The following is a 13,685-nucleotide window of genomic DNA, read 5'->3' on the forward strand; positions in this document are numbered from 1 at the left end:
CTGAAGAACAGGAATTTAAAAAGAAAAATTTTGACAAGCAAATTCATTCTCAAGGTAGTCTTAGCTACTATTTTCACAACAGAGTACGATCTGGTTTTCTATAATTGCAGCTATACCTATTTCTTCAGCAAGCCTGGCTCCTGAGAGAGAATTACAACCTCAAAAGCTGTGACAATCCTCCACAGGGAAAAGCTGCTGCTGTTTCTGAACTAAGTCTCTTCCAAGTATCAGCCTTGGAAGAATCCACAGGGGTAAAAAGTCCTTATTAGGGACCCATGCTTAGCAAAGGGTTTCTAGAGGCAGCTGCCTGAGGCAAATTAGGGCACTTGAATTACTGGCTGCACCTTGAGGAAGAAAACAGTGCTGGTGAGATGATGGAAAGTTATAGAGGTAACTGTACGCCAACCACAGCTCTCTATAAATGCATGCCCTTGTACCCAAACACACGAGATTTGGTGATGGACAGACATTTTAAATCATGGATGTAATTAATATGTGCACACATTCAATTTCAATGTAGAAGTGTGCACATATTTTGTAATCCAGCTCAAGTCATTGTGGATATTTTGTGCTATAAAATAACACAATAACAAGCATGCACTGAGCACCCAAAAACTATAAAAAAACCAAAAAAAGAGTCAAAGTAAATCTATTCAGTTAATCATATAACCAAAACAGTCTGATTCACTTTGAAAAAATATGTAAAACAGCTGTTCTACCAAAACTCTGACCTTTGACTAAATTTAACTTTAAACCCCCACATACAAATAGGTGACTGAGTAGGAGGAAGGAAAAAAAGACCACCAGTACAAAATAAGAGCTTGCAAGGCAGATGGCAGATGTGAGTGGCCTTCTTGTCAAAATTGAATAAATGTTTTTCTTTATTAAAAGTCTTCAAAGAATGAAATTTTCAAAAATATCAAGAAAGTGACCTGTTGAATTTCCTAAATCAGAATATCCTATTTTCTTCTTTCACACTGATTCACTAAACTTTCATGGTCAGATTAATGCTTTTATCTGACTGCAATTAACTGTGGGGGTTTTTTACCTCTGAACACTAAGTAATTATATATTCATAAGTACCAAAGCGAGCTGACATTAGTGGTGAAAACACTGGAGTTTGTTTCATGACAGGAGGGAGAACTGAAGGCAAGTGCTGCCCTTGCAATTTCAGCTTGATGAGTTTCATAGCTATAGAGAACTCCAGTTGATCCATTTTTCCATCCTTGTTCAGGTCTGAAAGTGTCCTTAAAAAAAACCAAAATAAAATAGAATTAGAAAAGAAACAGAAATATAACATTTTTGACCTGTGAGAGGCTTTCCACTAGATTTATTTACTGTTTTTGCACAGGAAAACAAGAAACTTACTGCAAAGTAAATTTTCAACTTTGGATAACTTTCTTACCTTTGAGAAGTTTGAGTACCCACTTCTGCAGAGTTCAGTTCTGAGGTTGCTATATATTAAACATCCAATTCCCAAGAAAGCAGGAAAGCTTTTGGGAAAGCAGAAGTCTCCTGCCCAGCGGATACACTTGTTGCCTCCGCTGCAAGCCTCTTGCTATGCTTTTCTTTATGCTCCCAGCCAGAATAATTATTTTAAATTAATCCTTAGGAAGGTAAGGAATTAATGCAAGAATCTGGAACAAGATACAGGAGGATGCAGAAACCTCCTAAAGGTACCATACACTGCTCTGAGAACTTAATTAATTCACAGTGGTGAATTAACCTCCCAGCGGTGAGGTTTTCTGAGCCTGATATTCACACTGTCTTCCTTCTGACAGTTCTATAAATAAATACAACAGGAAATATAGGCAACAGCACATACATAACCTCAGCATTTCTGGTCAGACAGATAATATGAAATTTTATTAACACTTGAACATGCAAGGACCAAGCACAAGACCGTAAATAAAATGAGGAGGAAAAAAATCAGACTAATGTTAAGCTTCATTTTTCCTTTGATTCTGTTACTGCTCAGTACAAAACTCCACAGAAAAATTTCCTTGCCCCTCTTTTCTAGACTGAGGTTTAATGGTGAACACAGTGGTGATGCTGGTTGGACTTGATGAGCCTATAACACTTTTCTAACCTTAACAACTCTATGATACTATGTGGCTGAAGGAAAAACTAACTTGCATTTAGTTATTTTCTTTAACACTTTTTCTTAAAGTTGTTCTTAATTATTATGAGCCAAAGTACATGTCTTTTAGCACACACACCCCAAACTAAGCACAGGATTCTAGTGAGGACTGAGGGGTTACAGGGAAGAAAACATTTCAAGTGTTGCATTCACCACATATGTGCTGCAAGGAACAGCACTTTTTCCAGTTCCTGTATTACAGCATTGCTTGGTATCCCACATATCACAAATGTCCTTCTACTTTTTTTGTGTCTTTAGATTTTTTCTTGTCTTCTACTTTATGTGTATGTCAAGCCCTTAATAAAGTTTAAAAACGCTACATTCAGCATGATCCAGTTTGAAATAATACCATAAGAAAGATGTAAAAATTACTGAGTTTTAATTAATTTTTGGTACACATATGGGCTGAAACCTTCCTCTATATTTAATAAAATTAAAACAATAACTCAGACAACACTTTCTACCTAAAAGCCTCTGAGAAACACAACACAGCAAAGGCAGCATTTGAATACTATGAATCTGCTGTCTCAGAAAAAACAAACAATAAAGAATACCTTACCATATTTGAGCAAGGATTGAAGATGGCAGACCTGATTGCAAGAAAAAGGTACGTGCTTGATCACCTGTGATAAACAAAGAAAAAAACACAGACTTTTATACCAGAGACAGATTTTTGAAGAGGTCAGCATGCTCTTGGGGGGATTAGGTTTTTGAAAGAAACCTCCATGCTGGATGCCAAGCTTTCGAGGGACTTTTTTCACACAGGTGACAGTGATTGTCAGACACCCATGTATTACATAATTCCCAGTCTTTGCTCTGAGAAGTGATTTCAGATACTATAAAAACTTTAGCAGGCCACAAATCAATGGCTGCCAACATCTTAAAAGATGCATGGATTAAAAAATGAATGAAAATTTAGTCCTGCCCCAATTACTTATGCAGGAAAGGATGAGAATGCTGTTTCTTTTCTTCTCTATCCCATCTAACTTTACCCAGTACTGTGTCTCTAGAAAAACTAGGAAAACACCATGTTCTAAATAATATTCTTTTCTGTCAGAGAACACCCACGATTTCAGTATTTCAGGAAGGGAATGGGAACTTATGTGCAACCCCTTAGCAAGTTCCACATCAGCTGGTACACATACAGAACAGGGACAGTGGTGTTTATGCCTACATCTGGGTGAATTACAGATGCTTAAAACTAAGACTTCAAGTTACTCTTTCAGCTCTCTCTTATATTCATACACAAGTTTTATTTCAAGCATTTGCCAAATAAATAACAAAGCCTGCAGATGCAGGTAAGAGCCCAGATGTGGCCTGAGGGTAGCTCCTGGCACTGCACAGTTTCCAGGTGGAGGCAAACACCAACCTCCCAGTGCTGTTTGGCCAAAGCAGGACTTAGGTGCCACTTAGCATGTTCCAAACAATTTCCACTCTCTCCTCAGTCCTTTCCAGCTCCAAAAGAGGAAAAGCAGGGCCAGTGGAGGAACCAGACAGGGCATTACTGGATAGCTGGGCAGGTAGGAGCTGCCAGGGCTGGTCTTTAGTGCCCAGCCACCCACCAAGAATTGGGTATTCTTAAATTAAGACATCTTTGCCAATGAAATTAGGTCTTTCTTGATATCAAAAGCAGATTTTAGATTTAAAACCTCCAAATTCTAAAGTGCATAGCAACATGACCCAGTTGTTTCAGAGGAGACACAGCTGAATGCAACTGGAACTGACAGCAGGTCCCTGCAAAATGCCATTAGTTCACCCAGTCCCTGCTGAAGGCCCAATGGCCCAAATTTCAAGCAGTTGCTAACAAGGACAAGCTGTCAGCATCCCTCTCCCTGCCTGCTCCTGCCAAACAAAGATGTCTAACAAACAGCACAGCATTCTCTCCTCACATGAGAGACACTTCTGCTGTGTCTGATGTCATCTGCCAGAACAGCTACTGGAGGTGCTCCCTGGCAGCCTCCCATGTGAGCACAGATTTCACCTGATATTCTCTGGTTTCTGAAACTAGACAGAATGGCAGCGCACAGCTGGTGGCTGCAGAAGTGAGAGGGTTAAACAGAACAGCATTCCCGTGCCAGACTTGAGAGTAAAGCTTGTTAAGTTTACTAATAACCTGTGGCTGTTTGCCTGAAGAACATGGTTATTAGTCATACAACAAAAGGCTAGAAATAGGATGCAGGTCTCAAACTGTTCTGCAGAGATAGGTATGTGTACACAGAAGTTAATGTGTAATGCAGACCAACCTGTAATGAAACCCCCCGTGGGTTTAAGGCTATCGAACTGCTTGTCGTGCTTGGCCCGCTCTTCGGAGGTGATGGCCCATATGTTTGGCCCTCCTGGAAAAAAAAACCAAAACAAATCAACATAAAACCAATGAACAACCAAATAGACTGAAAACTTACAAAAATAAAGCACGTCACTTGCAAAAAAAAAAAAAAAGCTTGGATTTCTCAAGAGACAAATTAGATGTGGACACACCCAGCTCCTACCAGCTTGGCAAGGACCTTATGCAACACAAACCTGCTTCCCAGATGTGCAAGCCCAGCTGAGACAATGCCCCAGCCAGACTGCTTCACCCTGGCTTTCAAACAAACTCTGTCGTCCTTCAGAGCTGGTGCAGAGCAGTTTCCTGTGGCTGCTGATTGTTTGCAGCCCAGGCAGGATGTGCCTCACCATTCCTTGTGTGAGCCAAACCCTCCCCTGGCTCTCTGATGAACAAATGGCATTCAGTGTCACCCAGGTTCCCATGCACGGGGTTAACACCCTCAAGGCTTACACTTGTCTTGCCAGCACTCTAAAAAGCAAATAGGGACTACTAACAAAAATAATTTGGTTTTGTCTGACAAAGAAGTGACATTTTAGGCTGTTTGGTTTTTTGTTTTAAACAGCATGCAATGTCCACTTCACATTTTTCAATACTTCATGAAGAATAAAATATTACAGCCTAAGAGTAGGAATGAGAAGTTACAGGGAACAAGTGTGTTTACAGTGCTGGTAATACCAGGCAGAACCAGAGAGACTTTAAGAAATGCTGCAACCTGCTGCATAAAGGTCAGGGTGTGCATCCTTTGCAGGAAAAGCAGCTTGCCAGAAATAATTTGGTTTGTTTTTTAAGTAAAAGGAAGTTTTAGTCGGAAAGTTCTTGACAAATATTTAATTTTTTGAATCAATGAATGCAAGAATTAGCCAAAATTCTGAATGGAACCACTCAAAACAGCATTAAAAGGTTATTATATTTAAAAAACTTCTAAAATTACATTCTGCTGAGTATTACTACTTCCAAAGAACTGTTAATCTGCTCAAGTGTTTGTATTGCTCCCTGAAAGACAGTCAAGGGAATAAATAATTCTTCTAATATGATATTAACAACTTGCTTTAAAAGCCACAGTACTTGGGAAAAAAAAAAGTTAGCATAAAAGACTTCCTCTTCCTACATAAACCTTATTTCAAAAAGCTCTGAGTCTCCAAAATTTAAAGAGGTTTTTGCACTGTTTTTCAATGTGTAACAGCAAAGTGAAGGGACTGTGAGCTGATATACTTGCCAATACAGACACAGTAACAGTGTTAATCATCTCTCACCTTTGTTTAGCTACATAAAAAAATACATTTTCAAAAACAGTATTAATTTTTTCTCTTAAAAAGGTCCTGTTAAAAATGTATTTCTCCTTGTATGTGTACTGATTTAATTCTTTATCCTTGCTCCCTTAGTAGAGAAATAAAATAGTTAAAAAGACCAAAACAAAACAGAAATTCACTGGGGAGATGTATGACAGAAAAGATAGGTGGGCATTAGGGTACAATCTCTACACACTTGAATTTGGAGTTTTGCTTCTCTCTTTTGAGGATATGCCAATTTTTTCTTTTAGTGTGGCCTTAATGAAAGAGTCTTTTTACTAGTTACATGTGAAATTGCACTTCAAGAACACACCTTTTTTTTCTTCTAATTAAATGAGCATTAATAAATCTAGATTAGATTCTGATAATAAAGTGAAGTAAATCTGAATCAGGTGCCTAGAAGTCAATGGGCACTGTAAGCATTACTGCAAGACACTAACGAGGACAACTTACACCCCTAAGGCAAAAATTAGAGCAGCACTTAGATTTCTTTAAAGTGCTAATTTTAAGCTAGAAATGGGAAATTCCTAAGATGTGGTTGTGATTATAGAAATTATCTCAACCAGATGAAAAAATGCTCCTAAAGCTGCCAGCAGTAACTTCAGAGAAATTGACTACTTTTTCATTTTTGGAAAACAAAATTTTATCAACATTACATTTTCCTTCTATTACATACCCCTCTTCGAACATCTTTTGAAGAAGGTAGCTGCAACACTCCTCAGCTTTTTAACACCAATGACAGAATGATTAGGACCACCACAATATATTCACATGGTCAGTGGCTACCAAGTGAAAAAAACAGAGTAACAATTTCTTGACTGGAGTTATGACCATCACCACGGCCCCTCCAGAGAATACAATTTACATTGTAAGGCAACTTTTGTTCATATATGCAGAGTTTCTTAATTATTTGTCACAGATTAAGCAAGAAAATGGCAATTGATCTTGAAAATCTCACCTATTTCTGTATTCAAGAGTTGTTTTACTATCTGGTAAATTATATTTCCTCTCCAACTATGAAATCCAGCATATGACACAGCACTGTCTCAAATGCTAAAACCTTGCATGTCAGCAAATCCCCAAATTCATACCTGTAGCTGGATGATGATTAAAATCCCATTCAACAAGTGATTCAGGATCCACATTTACCCTTCATTCTCATTTTTGCCTTCCTTAAGACATGCAAGAACATTGCTATTTTTTGCACACTTGATATTTTGCACACTTTTACCTCTGGATCTACATCTTTAAGGTCCTTTCTGTTCCATGCCTGTGACTCTATGATTCAGTCCAACTGCCCTGCACGTAGCAGGAACATCTTTCACCAGCCCAGGTTGCTCAGAGCCTCATCCAGCCTGGCCTGGGAACACTCCCAGGGATGGGGCAGCCCATGCCAGGGCCCCACCACTCTTGTAGGAAAATTCTACATTACATCTACTTGAAATCTGCAATTTTTTTATTTAAAACCATCACCCCTTCTCCTATCTCAACAGGTCCTGCTACTGTGTTTGTCCCCACCTTTTTTACAGGCCTCCTTTAAGTGCTAAACAGCCACAGAAAGATCTCTCTGGAGCCTTTTTCAGGTTGAACAACCCCAAGTTTCTATCAAGTATAAATTTCATTCTAAAAAAGAAATCTTTGACTAAAACCACATTATTCTATTAACCAGTGCTTCTACAGCCTTCCACAATCCTAGTGAGTCAGTGCAAGCAGCTGTCATGGAATAGTGATAACTACAAACACCATCAAAAGCATATTGTGGGAATGTTTCAGGGAACTGAAAACATCAACCTGCTGATAATTTATTTTCAACAGTAAGAAAAATTTCAGATTCTCCCTTTCCCTAGGGACAAAGACTGAGAGCTTTACTTTTTTGGTGATTAATTCCATAAAGACATGCTCTCTGATGGTTTCTTTATAGGCATGGAAGAAAACATAGTAAGTCTTAAATTACAATGTATAAAAACATAGATTTTTAAAAATATAAATATTCACAGCAGGAATTAGGATCTAGAGAACAGCACACTTTTAAGACAGCACACCCCTCCCAGTGAAATTTTAGTGCTTGGCTATAACTGAACGAAGGACCAGAAAATTAAGTTTTATCCAAGTTCACTTGAGAGAGTGTCTGCCATCTGCAGCCTGAACTAGAACAGGTCATTGTTTTCTGAATAGAGGTTAATAATTGTTGGACAATTAACGTATTTGTGTAAAAAAAAAAAAAAAAAACCAAAAAAAAAAAAACAACCATTGCTTCTAGTAAGGATCCACAGCGAATGCAGTCAAACCCCCCTTTAATTATTTAAAGGATTCATGGTTTTTTTCAACTCCCACCCCATATGCCACAGAAACAAGATAAAGAGCACAGCAAAAGAGGGAAGGCTAAAGCACTGTGAATGATTGTATTTAACTTAACCAGGTGTTCACAGCTCTTTTGATGGTGCCCTTGGTGACACAATTAAGAAAAGTAAAATTTGTGTACAGAAAAGCTCATATGAGGATTTCTTAAAATACTATGTGAAAATACCATACCAGTCTATCTGAAATAAACACTTTCAACAATGGGACTCACAAGGTCTTGGCAATTCCACAAAGCACATCACAGCACCATTCTCCAAAGTAATTGTGTTTACCTATATAGTACAACCAAGACCATCACAAAAACTCAGCCAAAACCAGTCTGAAACTCGGTTCTCCTGCGCCATCACCATCAAATCATGCTACAATCCTCACAAATACTGTGTTTGCTTCCCAAAACTTCTTCACAAGTGGTAAAAATGGACACTCAGTAACTGCTGAGAAAAGTTACACTGCCTGATTTACACACAACCACGTCCTGGGCATGCTGAGCTGTGATCAAGGGAAGATACTCCTTTCCTGGGAAAGGCAGAACTGCAGGAGGAGTCACATCTGCCACCCAAGATGTATCATCTAAACTGATCTGGCTTAACTCAGCCATTTTTTGCACTAACACACCTTCAGTTCTAGGGTTGAGAAACGTCTTGCCTGTAAACCAGACCCAATGAATTCTGCATTGAGAAACTGCTGTTCTTCCATCCATATGGCCCCAGTCCTCACTCATGGCAAGTCCTGCATGAATCACAAACCAAACTGCAGGGTCTACTCCTCACAGCCTTCTCTGACCACAGGATGAGCAAGAGGCAGGAATCTCCTTGATGGAGCAGTGCTGAACCTCTGGCTGCCCAAGCAGCAGTGAGCTACAATGTGTAAAATCAGATTTTACAGATCAGTTCCCCAACAGAAATCAAAATACGGTTGCTACTGCATGCTCTCATGAGAGGCTTTGCTGCTGACAATGAATAGTACATTACTTTTCTGACTCAACTTAAATTTCCTGGACATTTTTGACATTTAAATAATTTTTCTGAACTCTAGCTGATGAAATTTTGGAGGGGGAGAACAGTACAATCTCTCTGACAAGAAGATATCTCATTAATTCATTATTCTTCAAAACAGGTTACTTTAGAATCTTACAACTTCATACATGAAGCCAACACTGTATTCGACTACCCTGGAATCAAAACTCAAGAAATGCTCAACTTGAGAGATTTTCCCCACAAAGACTTTGCCTAGAACAGAGTAACTACTGTCTTCACCTACTCTTTCTGCTTATGAAAAACTACAAGTCTATCTTACTACGACTTCTAAAAGACTGAGGCCAAATTTTCTTTCTTTCCTAGTGAAGGCTGGTACTTTCAGAGAAGACTGAATAAATGTTAGCACTGGCAATTGTTCTCAATATCCAAGATTGGAAACCCAGACTTCACATCCAGATATGTCTCCACAGATTCCCTATTCCAAAACAGAAAGCCAACAGTGAAAGGTTCTTTATTTGCCCACTCCAAAACTCCACAACACATTCAAGAGTTCAATGTCACATGTGCACTCTGCCCATGTGGGATGACAAAGACCCAAATACCCAAAGCTAAACACACTTCGAACTTCACTCTCAAGACTTCTCTGAAGATGACAAAATACAGACTGCCCTCACTTTCATGTAACAGGTATTTCTGTAATTCCATATGGCAGCCCTCACAGTTTTCTATTGCTGGAAACCAGTGGCTATGCTGTTGATTTGATATCTTCAGTTTCGTTAAGTTTGTTTTAAATACAAGACACCTCTTGAGGTGATAGTAGGGAGGTCGACTTATGCCAGGATCGCAGCATTTCAGGAAAGCTCTAGAAATGTCTTTACAGCACTGCATCAGACAGATAACCTTCTGAATAAAATAAAGGACTTGCTTTGATGGGCTGCCAACATCAAAAGGGAAACAAGCACTGTTCTTTGCTTAAAACAGTAAATCACCACTGAAAGAAAGGGGAGAAAAGAAAGTTCAGCCCTAGAAGAAAAGTAGATAGATTTGAAAATGCTCTGTTAAGACCTCTGCTACTGGTTAGTCCTGCCCATAGGCAAGAGGTAGCTATAGTGAGAACAGCAGGATTACTGATAAGGAAAAACCATAAGACATTTCTCACATTCTCCAGAATATCTTTGTTTCTCACTCACAGGGATTGCTCATTTTTCTCTAATAAAAACTATGCTCCTATGACTTACCAAGTTAATTAACTCCAGAGATGATAAACCTAAATTGAAAGAGCATTCCTTGTACATGTAAGTCATGAGGATTATATCACCACCTCTGTAACCATCAAAAAAACTAGCATGAAGCTTCATAATGACCTTAAATAAATATTTATCCCTGTGTTTAAAGACTGGGAAATTTCAGCACAGACAAGCAGCAACGTGCCTCAAGCTGTATAAGAAGGGGTTTTCCTTAATGCAACCAGCAATTACATTACAGTCTCCTATTAGGAGCCTCCAGAGAGTTGTCTGGTCTAGGACATATTGGGATTAATCTAGTAATTCCAGTCTTTCTGTGTTCGCAGATAAATTTACCACAGAGGCATTTGTCATAGATTTGATTTAACACTCCCAATTGAGATGTTGAATCAGGCTTCTAATTTTTCCTCAGTGGTGAGTAAACACTCCAGGAGTCTGAAAATACACAGAACATTTTACCATTAGTCTGAATTTGAGATTCTTTATCAGTATTATTGCTATTTCCAATATTTGCTTCCCTCCTTCACTGTTGATTCTATATCTCTAATAGGAGAAAAATGACTAATAATCAGCATCTACCCTTATTTAGGTGTGCTAATGGGTATGAACTGCTGCTGTGGAGGATTTGGGTCCATCCCAAAGCATCATCTGCTCTTCCTTGAGGTTTGCACCTGCTCTTCCCAGGTTCCACAATCTCAGGCCATCACAGGAGCCACATGCAATCTTCTTTCACAATACATACATTAATCCCCAATTACTCATCCTACCAGAAATGCTCCATGGAGGCTCTCATTTTTATTAAGCAACACCAAGGCAGCAGCCAGAGGAAAAGGGTATCTATTTCTGTGCTTAACTGTAACTTCAGCAACTTCTTTTTGTGTGCACATAGTTAAAAGGAAAAACTTGTAGCTAAAACATGTTAAACATGATTCTCCTTCAATTTTGTAATTTCACTAAATTTACAAGAATTGTGCCCATTGAAGCCAAGAGAATTTTTAAAGATTTTTTCAAGCACCTTTTGCACAGCTGGTACCTGCAGACAGGTTGTTAAATAGTGTCAGGCACGTGCAAGGCTACAAGATTTGACCAAGAAAAGGCTGTTTAATTGTAGAGCAAACTTACAGAAATGTGGACAAAGCAACAGCAGCCACGTTGCATTTTAGAGTACAATTATTATTCTTTACATTATGTACAGAATTTCCAGATATTTGCTATACTGGGAACTCTAAGGTTGGGCAGTTCACTGAAATCAAATATTGAGCTTGTTTAAACTATCCACTTGCTCCTGTGAGATACGGTGCAGAATTCTGCCTGGAGATCTTGTCACTGGCAGCCCCCACACTGATACACAAAATCCATCCATAAAGGAGGAACATCAGAAAACAGAACACTCTGTGCCATGCAGTGATCCCAATGCAGAAACATAATCCATGCTTTCAGGAGGAGTATAATCCCTAAAACAATTTAGAGATACATAATAGTGTAATCCATGCTAACAGTATAGATCCAATTCTTTTCTGAACTCTACAGCACACTTGGCTATTCCAAAGCACTTAAACTATCAGTTTATAATAGCAGGATTGTATTTCTATACTTTATAAATATCGTAGAATCTTTCAGCTCATTAAGGCTATCCATTTTCAGAAGATCATTTTTAATTAAATTACTGCCAATTCCACTGAAGCAATAAAAAACCAAAAAAAAACCCAAAAAACAAAGCAAAACAAAAAAAACCCAAACAGAAAACCACAGCAACAAAGAAAACCCACACCAAGGAAGAATAATACTGAAAAACAAACAAACAAACAAAAAAAAAAGTAAAGTTTTGTTAATGGTCCACTAATGTAAAAGTACATCAGGAAATGTGTGCTAGAAATGTGTATAAACTTGACAGTATTCTGAGCTGCAAATTAATATGCTACCCTTTACACTAGTTTTCTGTAAAGTTTTTAACAATTCATTCCATAGTGGGTTTTTAAAGTTTTAATGAAGCAAGCTTCCTACATCTCATCAAAAAACTGCAATCACTCCAATATGCAATGCTGGTAAACTCACGTTTTGTTCTTAAAAGCTAATTAACTTTGCCTTTCCTTACATGAAGATGTTGGCACACAGAGCTGGGCTTAATCTAAGCCTTTGCCAGATTTAGAATCAATACCAGCAATTACTATAAAATTATTTTCTGCCTAATTCTGGAGAAACAATGGCAGCGAAACCAGTTGTAGTTGCTGAGTTACACTGATGCAGCACATGAACCAAGCCCATTCTTCTAGCCAATGACAGCTCTGTCTGTGCCCAGAATCACAGAACCACAGAATCATTTAGGTTGGAAAACACCTTTAAGATCATGGAGCCCAGCCATCAACCCAGCACTGCCAAGCCCAGCACTAAACCAAGTCCCTCAGTGCCACATTTATATGTCTTTTAAATGCCCACATGGATGATGACTATAGCACTGCCCTGGGCAGCCTGTCTAATGCTTGACAACCCTTTCAGGAAAGAAATTTTTTCCAGTATTCAATCTAAATCTCCCCTGGTACAACTTGAAGCCACTTTGCCTTGTCCTGTCATTTGTTACTTGTGAACAGAGCCTGACCCCACCTGGCTGTCCCCTCCTGTCAGGGAGCTGTGCAGAGCCAGAAGGTCCCTCCTGAGCATCCTTTTCTCCAGGCTGAGCCTCTTTCCCAGCTCCCTCAGCTGCTCCTCCTCAGACCTGTGCTCCAGACCCTTCCCCAGCTCCATTCCCTTCCCTGGACACACTCCAGCCTCTCAATGTCCTTCCTGAGCTGAGGGGCCAGAACTGCACACAGGATTTGAGGCACATCCTCTCCAGTGCCCAGCACATGGGAATGGTCATTTTCCTAAACCTGCAATTCATACTTTTGGATGGATTTTAGAAATGGAAAGAAGAGAAAAGTCACGCCAACAAGAGTGACCAATGGAAGGTATGAAAAGGTCAAGTAAGCAATATTATCATGGCATAATATAATCATACTTTGCTAAATTCTCCAGCTTAAAGCCCTGCCTCTATTTGTTTTTAAGGAGAGCAAACTTCCAGCTGACAAAATCCATGGCCTTCCTTCCCAGCCTGACAGAGAAGATTGAAGCCATGCTTACCCTTCAGGTAAGGACAAGTCAGAAGCTTTTTCAAGTAAACTCATCAACCTGTATTGTATCAAAGCCTTCCAGGAAAAAAACAAAAATTTTTAGTTACCATGTTTGTGGAAAAAGATCACCAGAGCTTAATCCAAACATTTCTAATCCTGGAAACTGATGTTTTATGCTGCTGCTGCTCACCAGCATTCACAAATCAACCCTATGACTTAATTAAAAATTTACAAAAGAACA

The 13,685-nt window shown here is 39.0% G+C and overlaps 1 protein-coding gene across 3 annotated transcripts in view; it reads right to left on the reverse strand.

Moving 5' to 3' along the window:
* ITSN2 (intersectin 2) overlaps positions 1–13,685 on the reverse strand; it is an 80,196-nt gene that overhangs the window by 44,637 nt on the left and 21,874 nt on the right. For all 3 annotated transcript variants that reach the window (XM_018921390.3, XM_050973112.1, XM_050973113.1), the window contains exons 3-5: positions 4,384–4,476; positions 2,700–2,763; positions 1,084–1,247 (exon numbers count right to left, since the gene is read on the reverse strand). In XM_018921390.3, the coding sequence (XP_018776935.2) occupies positions 1,084–1,247; positions 2,700–2,763; positions 4,384–4,476 (321 nt within the window). The remainder of the gene's footprint in view (positions 1–1,083; positions 1,248–2,699; positions 2,764–4,383; positions 4,477–13,685) is intronic.

Source organism: Serinus canaria, chromosome 3 (genome assembly GCF_022539315.1).
Source record: "Serinus canaria isolate serCan28SL12 chromosome 3, serCan2020, whole genome shotgun sequence".
Classification (NCBI taxonomy): domain Eukaryota; kingdom Metazoa; phylum Chordata; class Aves; order Passeriformes; family Fringillidae; genus Serinus; species Serinus canaria.